The 10,937-nt window shown below is 39.4% G+C and overlaps 1 protein-coding gene across 1 annotated transcript; it reads right to left on the bottom strand.

Moving 5' to 3' along the window:
• Nucleotides 1-773: 773 nt before the first annotated feature.
• On the bottom strand, nucleotides 774-7,507 carry LOC134298605 (uncharacterized). The gene is made up of 2 exons (XM_062979331.1): nucleotides 7,484-7,507; nucleotides 774-3,076 (listed from the first exon to the last, which is right to left on the bottom strand). The coding sequence occupies exons 1-2, from the start codon at nucleotides 7,505-7,507 to the stop codon at nucleotides 1,514-1,516; spliced, it is 1,587 nt and encodes a 528-aa protein (XP_062835401.1). The 3' UTR covers nucleotides 774-1,513.
• Between the last annotated feature and the right edge of the window lie 3,430 nt (nucleotides 7,508-10,937).

Genomic DNA, 10,937 nt, shown 5'->3' with positions numbered 1-10,937 from the left:
TTTAAATAGCTTAAAATTAAGTTTAATGTATTTTAATTTTTGGATACTTATTGTTTTAAGTATTTTGTTAGGGAAAACCTGGGTGGGGAGTGTGATGGTGGAAGCAATGAGAATAAAGCAAGGGTAGTGCCATTGGGCTGTGGGAGTTGCTCTTAATATTATCAGCCCTGCCTAACCTGCCCTGACTCTTCCTTCCTTCTCCCCTTCCTGATCTCTCCTTCTGCTTCAGAGATTCAGGTGGCACCTGCCCAATTCTTGTTTACCAATGCATTCCAGGCTGTGTGGCCATGTTCCAGTGCATTCTCTCCTAATGTTTCATCTGTATCTGTGGCTGGAATCTTCAGAGATTCTGTTGGCAATAAGACAAGTGGAGTGTATATATAACTGTGAAATGTCCAGGGTGGACAAAAGAACCCTTGTCTGTTAAAGAAAGTGTGAATGTTGCAATTAGCATGTCTGGATTAGCATTTGAGTAATAATAATAATAATAATAATAACCTGGCTCTGGCTCACGAATGGGACCCTGAAGAAGGAGACAGAAGGCCTGATCCTTGCAGCCCAGGAGCAAGCCATCAGAACAAATGCAATTAAGGCCAAGATTGAAAAATCAGCTGATGACCCAAAATGCAGACTGTGCAAGGAAACCGACGAAACCATTGATCATATCCTCAGCTGCTGTAAGAAAATCGCACAGACAGACTACAAACAGAGGCACAACTATGTGGCCCAAATGATTCATTGGAACTTATGTCTCAAGTACCACCTCTCAGCAGAAAAGAACTGGTGGGATCACAAACCTGCAAAGGTCATGGAAAATGAACACGTAAAGATACTGTGGGACTTCCGAATCCAGACTGACAAAGTTCTGGAACACAACACACCAGACATCACAGTTGTGGAAAAGAACAAGGTTTGGATCATTGATGTTGCCATCCCAGGTGACAGTCGCATAGATGAAAAACAACAGGAAAAACTCAGCCGCTATCAGGACCTCAAGATTGAACTTCAAAGACTCTGGCAGAAACCAGTACAGGTGGTCCCGGTGGTGATGGGCACACTGGGTGCTGTGCCAAAAGATCTCAGCCGGCATTTGGAAACAATAGACATTGACAAAATCACCATCTGCCAACTGCAAAAGGCCACCCTACTGGGATCTGCACACATCATCAGAAAATACATCACACAGTCCTAGACACTTGGGAAGTGTTCGACTTGTGGTTTTGCGAAACGAAATCCAGCATATCTATCTTGTTTGCTGTGCCATACAACGTCGTTGTGTTGATAATAATAATAATAATAATGGGGTTGTTGTATGTCTTTCGGGCTGTGTGGCCATGTTCCAGAAGTATTCTCTCCTGACGTTTCGCCCACATCTATGGCAGGCATCCTCAGAGGTTGTGAGGTATGGATAAATTAAGTAAGGAAAGGAAAGAATATATATCTGTGTATAGTCCAAGGTGTGGCAAGAGTTCTTTGTCACTGGGAGCCAGCATTAATGTTTCAGTTAATCACCCTAATTGGCATTGGAAATGTTTTGTCCCTTGCCTGGGGGCATCCTTTGTTCAGTCAAGTCCTTATTGTGTTGGTTCCCATCTACTGTTTTGATTTTGGAGTTTTGTAATACTGGTAGCCAGATTTTGTTCATTTTCATGGTTTCTTCCTTTCTGTTGAAGTTGTCCACATGCTTGTGGATTTCAATGGCTTCTCTGTGTAGTCTGACATGATAGTTGTTAGAATGGTCCAGCATTTTTGTGTTCTCAAATAGTATTCTGTGTCCAGGCTGGTTCATCAAATGCTCTGCTATGGCTGATTTCTCTGGTTGAATTAGTCTGCAGTGCCTTTCATGTTCTTTGACTCTTGTTTGGGCGCTGCGTTTGGTGGTCCCTATGTATACTTGTCCACAGCTGCATGGTATCCGGTAGACTCCTGCAGAGGAGAGAGGATCCCTCTTGTCCTTCGCTGACCGTAGCATTTGTTGGATTTTCTTTGTGGGTCTGTAGATAGTTTGTAGGTTGTGCTTTTTCATCAATTTGCCTATGCGGTCAGTAGTTCCCTTGATGTATGATAAGAACACCTTTCCTCTGGGTGGATCTTTGTCTTGACTCTCGTGGCTTGTTCTTGGCTTTGCAGCTTTTCTGATGTCTGTGGTGGAGTATCCATTGGCCTGTAGAGCCCAGTTTAGGTGGTTGAGTTCACCTTGGAGGAGGTGAGGTTCGCAGATTCTTTGTGCACGGTCTGTCAGGGCTTTGATTGTGCTCCTTTTTTGACTTGGGTGATGGTTGGAGTTTTTATGAAGGTATCTATCTGTGTGTGTAGGTTTTCTGTAAACTGTGTGGCCCAATTGTTGATTGGGTTTGCGGATGACCAGAACATCTAGAAATGGCAGTTTTCCTTCCTTTTCTTTTTCCATGGTGAATTGGATGTTTGGGTGGATGCTGTTAAGATGGTCCAGGAACTTGCTGAGTTCTTCCTCTCCATGGCTCCAAATTGTGAAGGTGTCATCTACATATCTGAACCAAACAGTTGGCTTTTTTGGTGCTGTTTCTAGGGCCTGTTTTTCAAAGTATTCCATATAGAAATTTGCTACTACTGGGCTGAGAGGGCTCCCCATGGCCACTCCATCCTTCTGTTCATAGAATCCAGTGTCCCACTGAAAGTAGCTAGTGGTGAGGCAATGGTGAAACAGGGCTGTGATGTCTTCTGGGAAGTTTTGTTTGATTAGTGTGAGGGTGTCAGCTACTGGGACTTTGGTAAAAAGGGACACCACATCAAAGCTGATCAGGATGTCCTTGGTGCTTAGATTGAGGTTGCTGATCTTTTCTATAAAGTGTGTAGAGTCCTTGATATAATGTGCAGTGAGCCCAATGTGGGTTTGTAGCTGTGTAGCCAGAAATTTTGCCAGGTTGTAAGTCGGCGATCCAATGGCACTTACAATGGGTCTGAGTGGGATGGAGTCCTTGTGGATTTTGGGGAGTCCATAAAGCCTGGGTGGGAGGGCTTCTGATTTGCACAGCTGTTGGCGTATGTCAAAGTTAATGGAGGAGTTCTTGATTAGAATTAGAGTAATTAGAATAATCTTTATTTATACCCCACCACCATCTCCCCAACGGGGACTCGGGGTGGCTTACATGGGCCATGCCCAAAACAATCTATATATATATAAAAGAGTGATGGCATCAGGGCAGTGGACAAAACAACAAAAGTACAGGCCCCGCAACCTCGAAATTTGACAACACAACCCATCATCCATGCCTCCAGGTTGATACAACAAAAAGAAAAGAAAAATAAAGTCCTAATTAGAGGGAGAGCAATAATTGTTTTTATCCAATTGCTGCCAGTTTAGAGGGCTAATCTCTGCCCACTTGGTTGCCTAGCAACCAAGGGACAGCCAGGTTTCAGTTAGGGGACAGGCAGATTTAGGCCTCACTTAGACTTCTTCCACAGATTATCTGATTTGCACTGGATTATATGGCAGTGTAGACTCAAGGCCCTTCCACACAGCTATATAACCCATTTAGAATCTTATATCATCTGCTTTGCACTGGATTATCTTGACTCCACACTGCCATATAATCCACTTCAGTGTGCATTTTATACAGCTGTGAAGAAGGAGCCTCCTATAATCCAGTTCTGAGCAGATAATATAAGATTAGAAATATACAGTAGAGTCTCACTTATCCAACATAAACAGGCCGGCAGGATAAGTGAATATGTTGGATAATAAGAAGGGATTCAGGAAACGCCTATTAAACATCAAATTAGGTAATCATTTTACAAATTAAGCACCAAAACATCATGTTATACAACAAATTTGACAGAAAAAGTAGTTCCATGCGCAGTAATGCTATGTAGTAATTACAGTAGAGTCTCACTTATCCAACACTCGCTTATCCAATGTTCTGGATTATCCAATGCATTTTTGTAGTCAATGTTTTCAATATATTGTGATATTTTGGTGCTAAATTCATAAATACAGTAATTACTACATAGCATTACTGTGTATTGAACTACTTTTTCTGCCAAATTTGTTGTCTAAGATGATATTTTGGTGCTTCATTTGTAAAATCATAACCTAATTTGATGTTTAATAGGCTTATCCTTAATGCCTCCTTATTATCCAACATATTCGCTTATCCAATATTCTGCCAGCCTGTTTATGTTGGATAAGTGAGACTCTACTGTACTGTATTTACAAATTTACCACTACAATATCACAATGAATTTAAAACACTGACTACAAAAACATTGATTATGAAAAGGCAAACTGCGTTGGATAATCCAGAACATTATATAAGTGAATGTTGGATAAGTGAGATTCTACTTTAATATGAAATAATTACTGGGATAGAATAATGCAAAACAATATAATCTCTAAAACCAGGACTGTAAATAAACAGGGGAATTCCACACAGGAAACAATCAGGGCCAGTTAACACTTCCCAACAAAGTATTCCCATCATCAAAGTCTGGCAAATCCTCTGTTTTCTCAGGGCCACAAACAGTAGACGCACATAAAATATCGCAAACAACACCACTCTGAAAACAAGGGTATTCCAGACAGGAAAGAATCAGGGCCAGCTAACACCTCCCAACAAAAAATTCACTCAGGGAGGAACCAGCCAGGCTTTAAAGCTGCAAGGCCATTACATCCTAATCATTTTTCCTAATTGCAGCATTCATACTTGCTTCCAACAGACAAAAAAAACCAATCAGAAATATTGTATATTCACAACCTTTAGGAAATAATATCCCCTGATGGCGCAGCGTGTTAAAGAGCTGAGCTGCTGAACTTCTGGACCGAAAGGCCACAGGTTTGAATTGGGGGAGGGGAGAGAGCCCCCACTGTTAGCCCCAGCTTCTGCCAACCCAGAAGTTCAAAAACATGCAAATGTGAGTGCATCAATAGGTACTGCTCCGGCGGGAAGGTAACGCCGCTCCATGTAGTCATCCCACATGACCTTGGAGGAGTCTATGGACAACGCTGGCTCTTCGGCTTAGAAATGGAGATGAGCACCAACACTCGGAGTCAGACATGACTGGACTTAATGTCTGGGGAAAACGTTTACCCTTGACCTTAACTACCACCAATTCCTCAATACTTTATTTCCCAGACCACCAGACTTCGCCACAGCAACGCGTGGCCGGGCACAGCTAGTACAATATAAAACAAATCATAACGCATTAAACAATACAATAAAAGGAAATATACACTACAGTAAACAAAATCAAAAGAACAGTAGAACAATAAAACCAAGGGCGGGCCACATGAGCACTAGGTTAAAACTCGGGGTGAAAAAGGAAGTAGGAGTAAAAAGCACAGAGAACAGGGTTATAGAGTGGTGGGGCAATCTGGAGGACAGATATTGAAGGAGAGCAGCCATGAACTTTTGCAACATTCAATTTTTCTTTAAACATACATGGGTTCTTTCTCCAACCCTGGACATTCCACAGATATATATATACATTCCCCTTGCCTCACTGCCAACAGAACCTCTGAAGATGCCAGCCACACATATGCAGGGGAAACGTTAGAAGGGCACGTGGCCAGAACATGGCCGGAACATAGCCGTACAGCTCAAAAAACTCACAGCAATCCAGTGATTCCAGCCATGAAAGCCTCTGACAATAATTCCTGTATACATTGGGCAAGATAAATTTGACATGCTCCCTCACTTAAGCGCAGGCTTCTCAAGGTCACCATGGTGAGAGCAATTGCCACAGCCCCTTTCCACTACTCTTGCTTTCTACCTGCCACTGATGCCATCCCGCCCGCCCCAGCTTTCCTCATCCCTCTCTTACCTCCCTTCATCCACCCAAGAAATCCAGGCACAATCCATCCCCTCCTCTTTCTATCTCCATCGCATCCTGTTCCTATCTATTACCTGAGTGAGCGAGAGAGGGCCTGGAGATATTTGCATTTTTTCCTAATTTTGAGGGGTCTCACACCCCAGCCCCTGCAAAACTTGTAGGCCAACTATCCTAATCCAATGCTAAAATCAATACACTGTCAGCCGAAAAATCTAAATGCATGGGCCCTGAATCACAACAAACCTTAACTCTCCCTAGAAGCCAAAATGGACAAATTGAGGCTATCATATAATGATAGGACATATCATAACATGATAGAATTCATTAGAAAAGAAGATAGTGATTAATAAAGTAGAAGGCAGTCTCTTATCCATAGAGTCAAATTTGACTTGATGGCAATTCACAACAGAAGTGATACATGTTTTGACACACTATGGATGCCTCTTCACTTAGAGTTAATGGCTCAATGCTGTGGCCTTTAGTGAGGCACCAACAAGTTTTGGCAAAAATGGCTTAAGGACCATGTAAAAGTACCTTGATTCCATAGCACTGAGCCGTGGCAGTAAAAGTGGTGTCAAACTGTATTAATTCTACAGTATAGATGCACCCCAGACCACTTCTACAAACACAAAATGTGAAGTCTGCCAAAGCTTGTGTGAAATAAAATTTCTAAGCCTTTAAGAAGTTTTGTTTTTATTGTAACAGACTTATGCGACATACTACCCTAGTGGAAACTTGGGGGGGGGGGGGGGTTTGTATGATGTTTATTTCATGTTCAATGAGTTTTTCCTGCAACAGTGCATGACTTTGTTCTCCAAACCCTCTTTTCTGTCACAACATTTATCATATTTCAATACTGTCAAGGAATCTGTTTTGAATAGAATGGAGTGGCATTGAGGGTACATGTTTTGTGAGTTTTATTTTTTTTTTTTAAAAAAAAAAACACCTTCACATAAAGTATGGAAACATTAAATCCTGTGAACAAATGTTGGGAGTCAGAGAAAGAGTTTTCCTAGTAAATCCAAATCCTCAAAATGAAGAATAACTAAGAATTCCCCTAATACATTGAACACAAGCTTTTTAATGAGCTGTTCATAATTATACAGATAATTTAGTTTTCTAGAGAAGAATTTCTTGATATTTTGATTTTGTAGGTTTAATGGTTTTGGACAATCAACGTAAGTTAATATGATTTTTATTCATAGAATTGGAAAACCATATTTGGCATAAAGCTTCTTTGCTAATAATAATTGAGCATGCATACAGACCTTTTTTTTTATAAAGCTTCATGTCTAAAAATAAATTAATGCAGTGGTGTAACAAAATATAGATTTGCCACTCCAAGAAAACATGAATTTAAAAGGCAGTCTATTTAGTGTTCTGGAATATAATTTTGCTTTTGTTGTATTTGAAAAAAAAAATGAAATTTTCCTTTATACACGTCTGTCCCAAGATGATTTCAAAGTACTTTCACTTAGAAAAGCTAGCTGCTATTACATATAAATTTTCAAAGCTTGCCAAGGCTTTGGAAGGAATGATGAAAATTACTATTGCACGACCTTCAGGTTTTCTTTGTTTCATAAAGGGCTAAGATAGCATTTTTGTCATTTTTCTTTCAGCTCAGGTCTTTCATCATAAATATCAAAGCATGCAATTATGCCTTCTCATATCCTACCATATTCTGACTGTTTTCTTCCATGGTGATGGTATTCTCTTTTAGGGTATCTTTTCCTTTCTTTTTCTTTTTGTATTTAATAAATCTCAAAAGGCATGAGATTTGTATTGAGTGGTATAAATTGTTTGTGCAACATACTTGGCACTGATTAAAAAGAAAATGTGTTGATTAAAATGACTAATATTCTGGTACCTTAAGGAGAATTCTCAACTGTCAAATCTACCGGCTTCATAATAACACTGATTTGGCCTTCAGGTAGAATTTTATTATTAATGTTTATTATAGAAAAGGCATTGGTCTTAACCTATGGTTGACTGAAGAGCCTCTCTTTGGAGCTGCATACTGAATTATTCCCCTTAATCTATCATATTTTCATATCCATTATATTACTTTATCTCATTCTGGGACTCCATAAGGCCTGAATTTCAGAGCAAGCAAGCATGCATATATTGAACTCTGGGATAGTTTTAGCGTACATACTGATGTATAAGAAGGTCTCATATATAAGCCGAGAACAGGTTTTGAGTCCATCATGGAGATGTTGATGGTTATTCCACAGAGTGGGTGAAATGAAAGCACTCCTTCAGAAGGCCAGCTACCCCAGTATCTGCTAACACAATTTCCCCAACAAGGCATTCAAATGGGTTAGAAGTGGACTTACGCCACATGGATCAATGCATCTTTTAGGTTCTCCTGGGAATTGACTAATGTTTTTCACCTCTCTAATCAGAGAAGGGGATATTCATTTTTTATTACCGGTAGTTAAGTTACGGTACTTACATTAACCCGTATCTAAGTCAACCCAGGTTTTTTGGGTGATTTTTTTTACTAAAATTCTTAGACTTATATATGAGTACAGGCAGTCTCCAACTTACAAACAAGATAGTTTCTGTAAGTTTGTTATGAAGTTGATTTTGTTTGTAAGTCGGAACAAGTACATTTTTCAAGTGTAACATCATACACACACACACAACCTTTGGATAGCATAGGAAAGAGTGAACACCCCCCTGTGATGTTTGTTTTGGTGTCCCTGCCTCTGTTCATAAGATTTCACCTCACTTCCTGTCCCTGTGATGATTAGATCTTGAAAACTTGGCTTGTTGTGGAAACAAGGATTGGTGAGAAAGCTTCAGTGGAGAGATCTTTTTCCCTTCCTAGCATACATTTCTCTCGCTTCCTGTTGTCTCACCCCAGTCTGTTAACTATGAGTTATTTGCAAGTCAGATGTTTGGAACTTGGGGACTGCCTGTATATATAGTAAGTACTGAGGGTGCAAGAAAATTTTAATCTATTTAGCAGAGTCAGTCCAAATGACCGCCCCATTTGTAATTTCAAAAACATTTATTTATTTATTTATTTATTTATTTATTTACTGCATTTATATATCGCTTTTCTCACCCCTTGGGGGGGGGGGACTCAAAGCAGTTTACAACATAATGGCAAAATTCAATGCCAACCATACATGTGAAAACATAGCCATGGATCTTGTAACAGTATAAACATTCATAGATGGGGGCTGCATCTGCTCTGTAGAATTAATTCATGGCTCAATGCTTTGGAATCACGAGAGTTATAGTTAGCCTTCTCTGCCAAATAGGGCTTGTGTCTCACCAAACTGCAATCCATGATTCCATATCATTGAGCCATGGAAATTAAAGTGAATAAATTCTACAGTGTAGATGCATGCAGCAAAGTGCCTTGAAACATTGCATATTTGCATTATGTTACATTTGCACTTTCACAGTGTCATATAAAATGAAACCAAATCCTGTGGACCCTGACCTGTGTATGGCCTAAGTATGTTCTACATGCAATAAAAGCAGTAGCTTTTAGGAAACAGATTTTCATTTAGGCTAATTATATATCTGATGGTGTTAGAGAGACACATCCAAAGCCATTTTTAATTCAACATAGCTGGAAAACCATGTGAAGTGTGAGCCAGCTTACCAGTGGATGGAAGAAGGATTAAGTGGAATAAAACAGAACACTGGCCCTACTCTCTTGGCCCTGAATTGACTAATAATTTTGAATCTCGTACACAGGAGGAAGTGGATGGTAGAAAATCAGGCAATACAGTGTGCTATATTGGATATCTTTTGAGTGAAACTGTTGAAGTGAGTGCATCTCTACACATCCCTAAGTCACTTGTACCAAGGCACAGGTATCCAGGTCATCTTCCCATGATGGATTGTCTCTGAGGACCCAGAGACCCAGGCGCTGAATAAATAGGCATCTTTAGATACAGCCATCTTCTAGGGCAGATCCATGTGCCATGTGCTCCTATGTAAGAATGCCATCAGGGCTTTTCCATATTGCTGGGACTGAATAGTATCTCAGCCAAGTTCCCTTTAGTTCAATTGTTTGACTCTAGCTGGTACTAACAATTTTATAAAGGTTTTTTTCATATCATGGTTTATTTATATATTCTATATACAGACAGCCTCATACTGAGTTTCCACAATTTCATTCCTAAGTTTTATATGATATATTTTTATAGACCTTTTCCCTGAACAATCCATAAATGAAACAATAACGATACCTATTAACAACAACTTAAATAAAGTCCTATGTCACTTATTGTCAAAAATATAGATTTCCCCCAAAATCCTGGCTTAGTCATAAAATCCCATAATGAAATATTTACTAAGGACTATTGACAGGACTTCCACAGCTCCTTTTGTTTTTGTTTATTAGACTCAAAAGTTTTATTAAATTTGTACTGACACAAGAAATGAATTGTTTACATCAATGTGAACTGTGCTGTCATATGAATGTGAACTTATTGCTTATGTCTTAAGCTAAATGTCAAGAGATGTACATTTTTCTCATAGAGATAAAATTGATTTCTAGTATCTTTAAGAACAGGACAGTAATATTTGTGTTATATTTTCTATTTGGAGCAAAACAAGTGTGTTAACAGGAATGAATCTGCCTAAAGACGAGTATAACTTATAATAAGTGAACTATAGATTTTTAAAAATATTGTTGGTTAAAACAGCTACCTGTCATATTTTCATAAGTCAAATATGTTGTCAGAATGTTACAGCAAACCAATCACCAAAGCACAGCAATTTTAGGAGATGGAATTTTGAATGTGATGTTGTTGCTCATCATAAATGTCAATGCGTGTGAAAGAAATTCAAAACACTAAATAGAAGAAAAGACTAAAAAATCCACTCGCTTTTTTTCTGACTAGGGGAGCCTCTACACTATCGAATTAATGCAGCTTGATACCATTTTAACTGCCAGGATTCAGTGCTATGGGATCATGGAAGTTGTAGTTTGTTGAGGCATCAACACTCTTTGGCTAAACGCCTTGTAAAACTACAATTCTCATGATTCCATAACATTGTACCATGGCAGATAAAGTACACACCCAAATCTATGACAGGTTATTGACATGAATGGTGGTGAAGCAAATATGTAGCCCTTACATGTTTTTTTCAAACCCTGG

This window comes from Anolis carolinensis, chromosome 4 (genome assembly GCF_035594765.1).
Source record: "Anolis carolinensis isolate JA03-04 chromosome 4, rAnoCar3.1.pri, whole genome shotgun sequence".
Taxonomy (NCBI): domain Eukaryota; kingdom Metazoa; phylum Chordata; class Lepidosauria; order Squamata; family Dactyloidae; genus Anolis; species Anolis carolinensis.
The sequence above is the reverse complement of the archived record's forward strand: the minus strand, read 5'-3'. Positions and strand labels throughout refer to the sequence as shown.